This window comes from Lethenteron reissneri, chromosome 68 (assembly GCF_015708825.2).
Source record: "Lethenteron reissneri isolate LAM-NWPU_2019-01 chromosome 68, ASM1570882v1, whole genome shotgun sequence".
Classification (NCBI taxonomy): Eukaryota; Metazoa; Chordata; class Hyperoartia; order Petromyzontiformes; family Petromyzontidae; genus Lethenteron; species Lethenteron reissneri.
The window spans coordinates 2,554,108-2,569,111 of record NC_083846.1 but is presented as its reverse complement, the minus strand read 5'-3'; the positions used below and the strand labels follow the sequence as shown (position 1 = coordinate 2,569,111).

Sequence of the window (15,004 nt, the reverse complement as noted above, 5' to 3'; positions counted from 1 at the left end):
CCCCAGGACACTTTAAATTTTACACCCAAACTTTTAAAAAGTTTGTTTACCAGGTGACCAAGGCCCCGCTGATACCCGTGGCAGCTCCTTCTCAGAGGCGACCTCGGCCACAGACGATCGCCCGACCCCAATTGGCTCTCCACATGGAACATTTTCATAGAGGCGTCCAAATTCCCTCAACGCGTGATGTCGATTCTAAATATTGGGGGTGGGACGGGGGTGGAAACCTGAGGACCCGGAGAGAAAACAAATCCATGTCCCAGGTTTGCGCCCGCGCGTAGCTTTTGTTAGCGTGGCGGACTGATTCCAAGCCTTGCCGCTTGGAATTAGTCGGTCGGAGTCGGTCGATAGATTTCAAATCTGCTTTGAGAACCGCCGTCTCTTTAAAGTGGCCTTCGTGCCAACTCCGGATTGGTCGGTTGCCCCTGCTTCTGTTTTAGTTTCACTGCTTTCCATGCGCTGTGCACTGGGGTCCTAGGATGAAATGCGCATTTTACATTTTAATAATTATTGTTGTTAGTTTGTTGTCCCCCCCCCCTCCCACACACCTCCTAGTAGCACGGTTGGCTACGTACGATGGTGCAAAAGAAGTTCAACACACAGACTCACACAGAGACCCATAGACTCACACAGAGACCCATAGACTCGCACAGAGACCTATAGACTCGCACAGAGACCCATATACTCACACAGAGACCCATAGACTCACACAGAGCCCCATAGACTCGCACAGAGACCCCTATACTCACACAGAGACCCATATACTCACACAGAGACCCATAGACTCACGTAGAGACCCATAGATTCACACAGAGACCCACAGACTCACACAGAGACCCACAGACTCACACAGAGACCCATATACTCACACAGAGACCCATAGACTCACACAGAGCCCCATAGACTCGCACAGAGACCCATAGACTCGCACAGAGACCTATATACTCACACAGAGACCCATAGACTCGCACAGAGACCCATAGACTCGCACAGAGACCCACAGACTCACGTAGAGACCCATAGACTCACACAGAGACCCATAGACTCACACAGAGATGCATAGACTCACACAGAGACCCATAGACTCGCACAGAGACCTATAGACTCGCACAGAGACCCATATACTCACACAGAGACCCATAGACTCACACAGAGCCCCATAGACTCGCACAGAGACCCATAGACTCACACAGAGACCCATAGACTCGCACAGAGACCTATAGACTCGCACAGAGACCCATATACTCACACAGAGACCCATAGACTCACACAGAGCCCCATAGACTCGCACAGAGACCCCTATACTCACACAGAGACCCATATACTCACACAGAGACCCATAGACTCACGTAGAGACCCATAGATTCACACAGAGACCCATAGACTCACACAGAGACCCATAGACTCGCACAGAGACCCATATACTCACACAGAGACCCATATACTCGCACAGAGACCCATAGACTCGCACAGAGACCCATAGACTCGCACAGAGACCCATAGACTCGCACAGAGACCCACAGACTCACGTAGAGACCCATAGACTCGCACAGAGACCCATATACTCGCACAGAGACCCATAGACTCGCACAGAGACCTATAGACTCGCACAGAGACCCATATACTCGCACAAAGACCCATATACTCACACAGAGACCCATAGACTCACACAGAGACCCATAGACTCGCACAGAGACCCATAGACTCGCACAGAGACCCATATACTCACACAGAGACCCATAGACTCACACAGAGACCCATAGACTCACACAGAGACCCATAGACTCACACAGAGACCCATAGACTCGCACAGAGACCCATATACTCACACAGAGACCCATAGACTCACACAGAGACCCATAGACTCACACAGAGACCTATAGACTCGCACAGAGACCCATATACTCACACAGAGACCCATAGACTCACACAGAGACCCATAGATTCACACAGAGACCCATAGACTCACACAGAGACCCATAGACTCGCACAGAGACCCATATACCCACACATAGACCCATATACTCACACAGAGACCCATATACTCGCACAGAGACCCATAGACTCGCACAGAGACCCATAGACTCGCACAGAGACCCATAGACTCGCACAGAGACCCACAGACTCACGTAGAGACCTATAGACTCGCACAGAGACCCATATACTCACACAGAGACCCATATACTCACACAGAGACCCATAGACTCGCACAGAGACCCATAGACTCACACAGAGACCTATAGACTCGCACAGAGACCCATATACTCACACAGAGACCCATATACTCGCACAGAGACCCATAGACTCGCACAGAGACCCATAGACTCGCACAGAGACCCATAGACTCGCACAGAGACCCACAGACTCACGTAGAGACCCATAGACTCGCACAGAGACCCATATACTCGCACAGAGACCCATAGACTCGCACAGAGACCTATAGACTCGCACAGAGACCCATATACTCGCACAAAGACCCATATACTCACACAGAGACCCATAGACTCACACAGAGACCCATAGACTCGCACAGAGACCCATAGACTCGCACAGAGACCCATATACTCACACAGAGACCCATAGACTCACACAGAGACCCATAGACTCACACAGAGACCCATAGACTCACACAGAGACCCATAGACTCGCACAGAGACCCATATACTCACACAGAGACCCATAGACTCACACAGAGACCCATAGACTCACACAGAGACCTATAGACTCGCACAGAGACCCATATACTCACACAGAGACCCATAGACTCACACAGAGACCCATAGATTCACACAGAGACCCATAGACTCACACAGAGACCCATAGACTCGCACAGAGACCCATATACCCACACAGAGACCCATATACTCACACAGAGACCCATATACTCGCACAGAGACCCATAGACTCGCACAGAGACCCATAGACTCGCACAGAGACCTATAGACTCGCACAGAGACCCACAGACTCACGTAGAGACCTATAGACTCGCACAGAGACCCATATACTCACACAGAGACCCATATACTCACACAGAGACCCATAGACTCGCACAGAGACCCATAGACTCACACAGAGACCTATAGACTCGCACAGAGACCCATATACTCACACAGAGACCCATAGACTCACACAGAAACCCATAGACTCACACAGAGACCCATAGACTCACACAGAGACCCATAGACTCACACAGAGACCCATTGACTCACACAGAGACCCCACCACTTCTCCCGCGACGCGGGAGAAGTGGTGGTGGTGGTAGCGGTGGCAGTAAAGGTGGTGGTGGCGGTGGTGGCGGTGGTGGCGGTGGTGGTGGTGGTGGTGGGGGTGGAGGTGACGGAGGAGGTGGTGGCGGAAGTGGTGGAGGTAGTGGTGGAGGTGGTGGCGGTGGCGGTGACGGTGGCAGTGGTAGTGGCGGTAGTGGCGTTGGTGGTGGTGGAGGTGGCGGTTGTGCCGGTAGTGGTGGCGGTGGCTTTATCATATTTCTGTATTTATAGACGAGGCGTCGTGTCCCAAGATTGCGCCAGATTTTGAAACGGGGCGCGGAGGCGAGAGGCTCGGGGTGGGGAGGAGCCCCCTCTGGACGAGTCACCGTCACGGTCGCCCAGGGAGGGAACGCCGCAGTCCCCTGGCAGTCAATAAAATAATCGTGCTCATTGCTGCCACGCGCAATTTTCACTTGTGCTCAAAGGCAGCGTGGGTAGTTTTGGTCTTCTCTTTACACGCTCGCCAAGACGTCTTTGAAGAGTCCGCCGACACTTTACCCTCCCGGCGCAGCGGTCTTCATGAAGCAGCAGCAACAGCAGTAGCAGCAGCAAACCGCTTGTGTTGCGATGGAAACGTCGTGGGTTTTTTGCTTATTATTTTTTAAATTGTATATTTTTTTTTACTTACGTGACTTTACCGAAAGAACCAAAGATTCTTAAATCCCCACCCACCCCCCTCCCCCCAGCACCAATAATTTGAACCGGTCCTGGGTCTCCCCTAGGTCGACTCAGTACCTGCAGCAGTGTGTTGAACATCGCCACTGGGGAGACAAAGGCGGTCGGGCGTGGTCGCTGGCCGCCTACCCCCTCCGTGTGTGCCGTGCCGGCCCCCAACAGTCTGTTGAGGCTATACGGTGGGGGGGGGGAATCTTTGTCTTTGTTTTTGGGGGGCACAGGTGGTTGCGTCTGCCAGTCTCATCTCAGTCGGTCAACCAACGGCACCTGGGGTCCGTGGCCGAAGCCTCCTGTCGGCGGCGAGCTAGAGAAGAGATGGAGTGACATGGTACAGGAGTACGTGGAGCTGAGTGGACTTGCCGATGACTGGTACCAGCGGTGTCAAGATCGGCCTCTGTGGAGGAGGAGGCTCGTGAAGGACGCTGCTACTGGGCAGTTGGAGGCAGTCGCCCTTCAACAACAACGGAGGGCGGAGGAGTGACGCTCACAACAACGAGCGGAGCGCCGGGTGGCTAAAGTACAGCAAGTTGGCACATTAGGGGGCACAGGTGGTGCATTAGCCAGTTGTCTCAGTCGGTCGACCTGTGGCATCTGGGTCTGTGACGACCTGCCAGCGGGCGTTCGACACTTCACGTTGCCTCGAAGCGCACCTAGCCTGGCACAAACGCCGGTGACGATGATCCCAACCGGTCCTGGGCACACCCCATAGGTCCACATGGCCGCCTGGAGTGCTGGTGCCTCCACACCTGGTGTGGTGTGGAGACATCATCACTCCACCGTTGCTCGCTAAGAGCACTTGCCCCGACAGCCTGTTGGAAGCTATCCGGGGGGGGGGGATCTTTGTCTTTGCACGGCTTCAGCTTGTCGGAGCCCCGAACGGACCTAAGAGGACGGCTGCTTGCGTTGTGGCCGAAACGTCGTGAGAATTGTATTTTATAATGTTTTATTTTTATTATTTTATTATTTCCCTTCTACGTGACTTTACCGAAAGAACCGAGAAGATGAACGTGGGGCTGTCCCCCGCGCAGCCAGTAGATCGCACTGCCTGCCCGCTGGTCCGACGTCGCCGTCACCTCCCCCTCCAGCCACAACCCACTCCACCACCGCCCCCCACGATGGAGCGAGCGAGCGAGAGGGAGGGAGGGAGGGAGAGGCGGCTCGCGGTGCACGTGTGCGCTTGGCTACGCCACGCACGGAGCCCGCGCTTGTGCCAGTGCTGCTCCGGGCAGGCAGGCAGGCAGGCAGGGATGTAATGTGAGCTGCGGCTAAGAAGGTGGGGATATTTATACGACGAAAACGAAACCGTGACGGGCGGTGAAGTCGGCCCCAAGTCAGCCGCAGCGATGGATTGATGAGAAAAACAAATGGAGTCTAACGCAATAAAAAAAACATTTTAGAATGGTCAAAGATCTTCTCGGCTCCTCTGGCTCGAGTCACCACCGGCGCTCGCGCCCCGGCAACGGAGTCCCGGCAACGGCGCCCCGGCAACGGCGCCTTGGCAACGGCGACCCGGCAACGGAACCCCGGCAACTGCCCCCCGGCAACAGCGACCCGGCAACGGCGCCCGGCAACAGAGCCCCGGCAACGGCCCCCCGGCAACGGCGCCCCGACAACGGAGCCCCGGCAACGGCCCCCCGGCAACGGCGCCCCGGCAACGTCGCCTTGGCAACGGCGCCCCGACAACGGAGCCCCGGCAACGGAGGAGGGTGGCGGTGATAGGAGAGGGGAGGGAGGGGAGGGGAGGGGTGGGGGGGGGTGCACGCGTGAGGGCTTTGGAGTTGGTGACTCGCGAGAAGAAGGGAGGGTTTGCCAGCTTCGACCGTCGCCCCTCGTCGTCCTCTCCCGCCGGCCATGCCTCTACCTGTGCAGCTGCTGCTGCTGCAGGTGCGCTGGCGAGACGTGGCGTTTGACGCTGCCGTATGGCGCTCGGCTCTCGTCTCTCCGACGCGACGTCGGGCGGGTGTCGTCTGGCGCCCGATTTCACTGACGATTCCCCCGCTCCCCCCTCCCTGGTGCCCCCTCCCCGCTCCTCCCTCCCCCCTCCACCCGCCCCCCTCTCCCCGCCCCCCGCCCCCCGCCCGCGCGAGCTTCTCCGGCAAAACTCGGTGGGCAGGAGGAGCTTCGGAAAGGGTAGCCGGCGGCGGCACGGGACCGAAACGTCGGACATCGTGCTGAACGACGCACTGTAACCCCCCGCCCCTGCCCCTCCCCCCCCCCGTCCCCCGTCGCTCGCTGTCACGTCGCTCGCTGTCACGTCGCTATTCATGACGCCGGGACGACGCTCGCCGCCGGAGTGTGAAAGTTTTCAACAGCAGAGGCTCGAGACTCACTTTGTGTGTACAGGAGCCTCCTGCATTGAGTCCGCTGGTGCTGGGGGGGGGCGGGGGTGGGCGGGGGGGGGCGGGGGGGGGGGCGGGGGGGGGCGGGGTTTCACGATTAGGCGGCGTTCGGTGCACCCGGAGAAAACCGACCATTGCCGTGCCCGGACGCGCATTTGCCGGTGTTTTCAAACTGCGTATTGGTCGTCGTATCGGTGGTATTGGTCGTCTCGGTCGTCTTGGTCGTCTCGGTCGTATCGGTTGGTTCGGTCGTGTCGGTGGTATCAGTTGGATCGGTCGTATCGGTCGTATCGGTGGTATCGATCGTATCGGTCGTGTCGGTCGTCTCGCCCGGGCGCTGGCAACCGGACGCGACGTTCTCTGTCCCAGCTCGGCTCTTCGACAAACGGCGTTGCCGTCCGTCGGGCGCGGATGGCGCCGGTCGTGAACTCGCCCCTCGCCGCGCTCGCACCGCCGACGAGCTCGTGTTTGTCTACGTCCGGCGTCGAGCGCTCCGTCCACTACCCCGCCCCTCCAAGCGTCGGTGAAGGCCGGCACGGCACGGCACGGCACGCCAGGGGTGGGCGGCCAGCGCCACGCCCGGGCCACCTTTGTCTCTCTCATTTGAGGCCGAGTCGACCTAGGGGGAAGCCCAGGACCGGTTCAGATAATCGTCACCGGCGTTGGCCGTGAGCGTGAATCGCGCGCGCACACCGGCACACGCTCACGCGCTCAAAAAATCAAAGAACCAATTTCTCCGCTTCTTTCGGGACGAGAGCGCGCCGAACGGCACGAACGAGATAACGCGCCGGTGGGGGCGGGGGGCGGGAGGAGCCATTGCACTCGCGCAGGACCGGGGGACAGCGGGAATCCTCCCGTTGCGGGCGACGAGGAATGGGGGGTCACACGCGCCGCTCACGACGGCAGCGTCGGCTCGGCACTCGAGTCCGGCGCCGCCGAGTGGCCCTGGGTCCGACTCCCACAGCGATGATGACCGCGGCGGTAGCCGACTGATTTCCTTCCTTCTCCCTCCTCCACCTCTTCCACCTCCTCCACCACTCCTCCTCGTCTTTCTCTCCCCCACCCGCTTCTCTTTCCTCCGTGTGGATTGGACGTCAGAGGTCCGACGGCGCTTGTCATTGACGACGACGACGATGATGATGATGGTGTTGATGATGGTGTTGGTTTAACACGTAGGAGGCTTTCGCGACCAATGTCAACCATAATAGAGTTGTTTTGAGTTAGATCGCGTAAATATATAAATGTGGCGTTAAAATCCCCACCCACCCCCACACTTCTGCGCAAGAGCGCAGAAGTGTGGTCACCACATCTACGCCTCTATTTAAGGAACGAAACAGACTTCTCCACAAATCTGGCTGTCGCCTGATGAAGCTGTTTGTAATTACTGGTGAAACGTCGTACTCAGATTGTAAATATTGTGGCTTGGCTCTCCAACACACCGGTTAGTGCTGTACTAGTATACTACACTATACACTACACTATACACTACACTATACACTACACTATACACTACACTATACACTACACTATACACTACTGCTGTATTAGTGCTCTACTAGTATACTACACTATACACTACACTATACACTACACACTACACTACACACTACACTATACACTACACTATACACTACACTATACACTACTATACACTACACTATACACTACACTATACACTACACACTAATGCTGTACTAGTGACGAATTGGCCACGTTCTATTTACGTGACAACCCTCACTAGTTGGCTGTGTCGGGTGGTGGCGGATTTTAACGCCACAACATTTATATATTAACGCGATCTAACCCAAAAAAAAACCCTCTATCATGAATTGGCGTTGATGTTTATCGTGGGAGCTGTTGCCGCCGCTGTTAACGTTGAAGATGCGGCTGTTGTTGTTGTTGTCAGTTGTTGACGCTGACGTTGTTTCGATTTAAAGCTTTCGTGACTGCAGGGATTCATCTTCTTGGTTCTTTCGGTAAAGTCACGTAGAAGGGAAGTAATAAAATAATAAAAATAAAACATAATAAAACAATTCTCACGACGTTTCGGCCACAACGCAAGCAGCCGTCCCCAGCACCAACGCATTTTAGACTCTGTCTTATCGACAGACCTGTTCTTCACCTGAGGACGGCTGCTTGCGTTGTGGCCGAAACGTCGTGAGAATTATTTTATTATGTTTTATTTTTATTATTTTATTACTTCCCTTCTACGTGACTTTACCGAAAGAACCAAGAAGCTGACGTTGTTGTTGTTGTTGTCGTCGTCGTTGCTAACCCCCCGGGGGTGGGGGGGCGACTCTGTCGTTGGCAGTTCCGATACAAGAAGCGAGTTTACAAGCAACTCAACCTGGACGACAAGCAGCTGTCCAAGCTGCACTCGAAGGTGATTCAACGTCGCCCCCCCCCCCCCCCACTCTGCCCCCCATTCATGTGCAGTGCCCCCCCTCCCCTTACTAAAGCTATTGCGTGAGTGGGGGGGTGGGATGGGGTTGGGGGCATCAATACTGAACCCGTGCCCCCTACCACGTTGTTGTTGTTAGTATACGTTTCTATAATTTAATTGTGAGAACCCCAGCCCGTACTGGAGATCTGTGACGAAGAGCTTCATAGCTCATCGGATTTCTCACGCAAATCGCGTTTACACGAAGGGCCAACACTTCTCATAATAATAACAACAACAACAACCTCGCCACCACCTCCTTTGCCACCACCTCTCCCAGCACCACCACCGCCATTACCTTCACCACTACTGCCACCGCCATTACCTTCACCACTACTGCCACCGCTACCACCACCACCACCTCCTCCACCGCCACCGCCTCCCCCAGCACCAACGCTGCTACCACCACCACTGTCACCACCACCACCACCTCCACTTCCACCACCTCCTCCGCCACCACCTCTCCCAGCACCGCCACCGCCATCACCTTCACCGCTACTGCCACCGCTACCACCACCACCACCCCCTCCACCGCCACCACCTCCCCCAAGCACCGCCACCGCCACGCGCCTCGTTAACATCGCACCGGCGCTGCTGAGCAGAGCTCCGTGGCGCGTTCCGGCGTTTGATGAATTATAGAGGAGAGCGCAGCATCAGCCGCCCACGCTGCACCTCTCCCTCCACCTCCTCCCCCATCCTCCCCGCCCCCTCCGGCAGAGGTCGCAAACGGGTTTTGATTCCTTAACCGTACCCGTACCCGGCCGCACCAGGGTTGCAAACGTTAGACCCACCACCACCCGACACAGCCAATTGGTAAGGTTTGTCACGTAAACAGAACGTGTCAATTCGTTACTGGCACAGCACACCAGTGTGTTGGAGAGTAAACCCACAACATTTATAATTGTAAACCCACACAACATTTACAATACAATTGTCGGGATCAAACCCACGACCTCCTGCATACCTGGCGAGGTAGTTAACATCTCCTAGTCACCGTGATGAAGATGAGAGACGCAAACTCCAAATATACAGCAGCAGGCGTCAGGGTCGGGATCGAACCCACGACCTCCTGTACACCAGGCGAGGTGATTAACATCTCCTAGCCACCGTGATGATGATGAAAGACGCAAACTCCAAAAATATACAGCAGCAGGCGTCAGGGTCGGGATCGAACCCACGACCTCCTGCGTACCAGGCGAGGTGGTTAACATCTCCTAGCCACCGTGATGATGATGAGAGACGCAAACTCCAAAAATATACAGCAGCAGGCGTAAGGGTCGGGATCGAACCCACGACCTCCTGCGTACCGGGAGAGGTAGTTAACATCTCCTAGCCACCGTGATGATGATGAGAGATGCAAACTCCAAATATACAGCAGCAGGCGTCAGGGTCAGGATCGAACCCACGACCTCCTGCGTACCAGGCGAGGTAGTCAACATCTCCGAACCACCGTCCTGGGGGGGTGGAGGGGGGTGGGGGCTGTGTGTTGATGCGGCCGTGTGCCGCCCGTCGCGCTCGTGCGTGCAGGCGAACCTCAAGCGGTGCATGGACTACGTGGCTCACCGCGCCGTGGAGAAGCTCGCCAAGCTCCTCGACAAAGGCCTCGACCCCAACTTCCACGACCCCGACACGGGAGGTGAGGCACGTCAACGGCCGCCAGGAACGCCGCTGACGTCGGCTGCGCGGTTTGGTGCCGTTGGCTCAACGATTTGTGGGTTAGATCGCGTAAATATACGAATGTGTCGTTAAACCCGCCACCGCCCGATGCAGCTAATTGCTAAGGGTTTCGTGACTGCAGGGATTCATCTTCTTGGTTCTTTCGGTAAAGTCACGTAGGTAAAAAATGAAATTAAAATTAATAAAAAAGAAAAACTATATAATCACGACGTTTCAGAGGGCAACGCAAGCTTCCGTCTTCAGGTGAAACTGTCACAGCAAAAAATCTGTATCAAGTGGAGAGAAGTGCTAAGAGGTACGACCTTATATACTGGCTAAGGGGGGGAGGAGCCAGGAAGGGCCGCGGGAGAGGAGGAGTTGTGAGATGGTCAGTACTGCTGCTGGAACTGAGCCTTTGTAATGTAGATGGCATATGTAGATAAGCCAGCGAGGATTAAGCCGCCTTTGTTATGCTGCTGGGTGGGTAAGGGGTTCGTCGCGTGAACGGAACGTAGCCGATTCGTCACTGGTACAGCACACCGGTTGTGCGTCGGAGAGCAAAGCCGCGGCATTTACAACCTGAAAGTACGGCGCTTCGCCGGTCATCACAACCCGGCATCATCGCCAGAGCTGTGGAGAAACCCCCTTCTCCTGCTTCGTCGCTTCAGTATGCTCGTCGTCCTGCACCTGGCGAGCGTCGCGACGTCGATTCCGGCCGTGGCGCACGCGGCCTGGTGCCGTCGGCTCCGACGTCGGCGCGATGACGTGCCCCGTTCGGCCGGTCCTCCCGCCACGGCACGCCGAGGCGCCTAACGGCGCCGCACGCATCGCCTCAACGGTGACGGTGACGGTGGACGCTGGTGGCCGCCCCCCTACCGCCCCCCCCCCCCCCCCCCCCCACGTGGTCTAGAGTCGCCTCTGACAGCGGCGGTGGGCCTGGACGGGGCCACGGAGCTCATCAAGGCGCTGAAGAACGGCGGCGCCCACTTGGACTTCCGCTCGCGCGACGGACTTACGGCGCTGCACAAGGCGACGCGCGCCCGCAACCTCGAAGCGCTCTCGGTAACGCACGCACACATGTACACACACGCGCACGCACACACGTGCACGCACACACACATGTACACGCGCACACACGCACGCTCGCAGACGCACGCACGCGCACACATGTACACGCGCGCGTGCCCAGTAGCAGCGTCCTTCACGAGCACAAACACACACCCCCTACTCTTCCACGTGTGACCACAGCCACCGCCGCCCCCACCTCGTGCGGCCACCTTGACCCGCTGACCTCCGACTGACCTCTCTTGACCCTTGATCCCCCCCCCCTCCGCAGACGTTGCTGGACCTGGGCGCGTCGCCGGACTACGGGGACGCGCGCGGACTCACGCCGCTCTACTACACGGTGCTGGCGGGGGGCGACGCCCGCTGCTGCGATACGCTGCTGCACGACCACGCCACCGTGGGCAGCAGCGACGAGAGCGGCTGGAACGAGCTCCACCAGGTGGGGGGGGGTGGGGGGGGTGAAGCGAGGTCGGTCCGCGCGACCGTGGCGAGCAGTGCGGTGGTTGGCGCCACCGTGCGTTACGTGGAGCGCCGCGGTGGCTATGAGATGTTAACTACCTCGCCTGGTGTACAGGAGGTCGTGGGTTCGATCACGACCCTGACGCCTGCTGTAGATTTAGAGTTTGCGTGTCTCCCTCTCTCTCATCATCATCACGGTGGCTAGGAGATGTTAACTACCTCACCTGGTGTACAGGAGGTTGTGGGTTCGATCCCGACCCTGACGCCTGCTGCTGTATATTTGGAGTTTGTGTCTCTCATCATCTAAACAGTGGCTAGGAGATGTTAACTACCTCACCTGGTGTACAGGAGGTCGTGGGTACGATCCCGACCCTGACGCCTGCTGCTGTATATTTCGAGTTTGCGTCTCTCATCATCATCACGGTGGCTAGGAGATGTTAAATACCTCACCTGGTATACAGGAGGTCGTGGGTTCGACCCCGACCCTGACACCTGCTGCTGTATATTTGGAGTTTGCGTCCCTGATAATCATCACGGTGGCTAGGAGATGTTAAATACCTCACCTGGTATACAGGAGGTCGTGGGTTCGACCCCGACCCTGACACCTGCTGCTGTGTATTTGGAGTTTGCGTCTCTGATCATCATCACGGTGGCTAGGAGATGTTAACTACCTCGCCTGGTATACAGGAGGTCGTGGGTTCGACCCCGACCCTGACACCTGCTGCTGTATATTTGGAGTTTGCGTCTCTGATCATCATCACGGTGGCTAGGAGATGTTAACTACCTCGCCTGGTATACAGGAGGTCGTGGGTTCGACCCCGACCCTGACACCTGCTGCTGTGTATTTGGAGTTTGTGTCTCTCATCATCCTCACGGTGGCTAGGAGATATTAACTACCTCGCCTGGTACGCAGGAGGTCGTGGGTTCGACCCCGACCCTGACGCCTGCTACTGTATATTTGGAGTTTGTGTCTCTCATCATCTAAACGGTGGCTAGGAGATGTTAACTACCTCGCCTGGTGTACAGGAGGTCGTGGGTACGATCCCGACCCTGACGCCTGCTGCTGTATATTTGGAGTTTGCGTCTTTTATCATCATCACGGTGGCTAGGAGATGTTGACTAACTCGCCTGGTGTACAGGAGGTTGTGGGTTCGAGCCCGACCCTGACGCCTGCTGTATTTTTGGATTTTGCGTGTCTCTCTCTCTATCCCCATGGTCACGTGGGTTTTTCCCCGAGTCTTCCGGTTCTTCCCTCCACAGTTAAAAACAAAAGCGCTTCAGAGTATTTGGCTGCTAGGAATTTCCACGACGATAAGCCACTTCGTTGAGGCCATCATTTGTGGTAGCCAGGTCGCTTCTGAATGAGAGCTACGTAGCTCAGTGGGCCTTACCCGAGTAAATAACAATAAATTCCAATAAAATAAATAACCCGGCGACCCGATTTCCAGTCCCGCTCACGGCCACCAACACCGAGCGACGATTATTTTAACCGTTCCTGGGCCCCCTACCCTTAAGTCGGCTCAGCCTTAAACCAAAAACCTGGTGCGGTGTGTAAACATCGCCGCCGGGGGGACTAAAGCGGCCGGGCGCGTGGTGAGGGGCCCGCCCGCCTCATCGGTGCGACGTTTGCCTGCCTCAACAGGAGCTCGCTAAGCCGCACTCGCCCCAACGGCAGAGGTCGTAAACGGGTTTTGATTCCTTACCCGTACCCGGCCGCACCAGGGTCGCAAACGGGTACCCGTACACGTACCCGGCCATACCCGTACCCTACCCGTACCCGGTACGGGTATCGGATACCTGATTGCGACCTCTGGGATGACGCCATGTTGCAGGTGTGGGTGGGTTGATTCTAGGAACTTGAATTGTGAGACGAGACAAGACGTTGGGAAATGAGTGACAAACGGCTACTCACCAGTGACTCACGGTCTACCCGTACCCGTACCCGGCTGCACCAGGGTCGCAAACGGGTACCCGTACCCGGCTGGGTACGCGTAGCCGGGTATCGGGTAGGGTACGGGTATCGGGTACCCGATTGCGACCTCTGCTCAAAGGTGTCTGTTGTCTCCGGCAGGCCTGCAGACACGGGCTCGTGCAACACCTGGAACACCTCTTGTTCTACGGGGCCGACATGAGCGCCCAGAATGCGTCTGGCAACACGGCATTGCACATCTGTGCCCTCTACAACCAGGTGAAACTACAGTAAAGCATCGGATTGCGAGCATAATTCGTTCCGGAAACGTGTTTGTAATCCAAAGCACTCGTATATCAGTTGTGATCACGTGACGCTCGGCAGACAAAGCGTATGCACGTACTACTCGTATTGCAAGAGCTCGCTCGTTTATCAAATTAATATTTATTTACAATTTTTGCTCGTCTTGCAAAACACTCGCAGACAAAGTTACTCGCAATCCAAGGTTTTACTGTAGACAACTTTTTTATTTTAATTTTGTTTACCAGGTTAGACCAACTGAGCACACAAGGCCTGCTGATGACGACGACGATGAATTTGCTAAACGTGAAAATTACGATGTTGATTAAGACGGCAATAATTTCGCAGTCGATGATGATGATGACGACGAATCTCGTGGCCGCCATGAGGTCAGCTATAGCTGACCCATTGTTAGGCCTCCTGAACTATTCGTCTCTTTTTCAGAAGCAACCTTGTTACAAATGATAGGCCAGCGAAGTGGCTTATGACGTGGAAATTTGTCGTAGCAGTCAAATGCTCTAAATCCACGGTGGTTCTAAAAGCAGAAGCAACAAACGGCCACGGCTCACTCGCCGCGTGTCCGTGCTCGCGCAGGAGAGCTGTGCTCGGGTGCTGCTGTATCGCGGCGCAAGCAAGGAGATCAAGAACTTCAACAGCCAGACGGCCTTCCAGGTGAACGCACGCTCGTCCCCTCGCTCGCTCTCTCTCCGTCTTGCTCGCTCACTCTTTATCTGTCTCCCTCGTCGGCACGCTGTCTCGCTCGTCCGCTCGCTCTCTCTCCGTCTCGTCCGCACGCTCTCTCTCCGTCTCGCTCGCTCTCTCTCTCTGGCTCACTCGCTCGCTCTCTCGCTGTCTTGCTCGTCCGCTCGCTCTCTCTCTGTCTCGCTCACATCGC

At 56.3% G+C, this 15,004-nt stretch overlaps 1 protein-coding gene across 1 annotated transcript in view; it reads left to right on the top strand.

The window, feature by feature from the left end:
• The window catches only part of LOC133360304 (SH3 and multiple ankyrin repeat domains protein 3-like), a 162,590-nt gene that overhangs the window by 69,590 nt on the left and 77,996 nt on the right, over positions 1-15,004 (top strand). The window contains exons 5-10 of the mRNA XM_061578949.1: positions 8,592-8,663; positions 10,248-10,356; positions 11,287-11,438; positions 11,713-11,880; positions 13,972-14,088; positions 14,704-14,791. Coding sequence (XP_061434933.1) covers positions 8,592-8,663; positions 10,248-10,356; positions 11,287-11,438; positions 11,713-11,880; positions 13,972-14,088; positions 14,704-14,791 — 706 coding nt within the window. The remainder of the gene's footprint in view (positions 1-8,591; positions 8,664-10,247; positions 10,357-11,286; positions 11,439-11,712; positions 11,881-13,971; positions 14,089-14,703; positions 14,792-15,004) is intronic.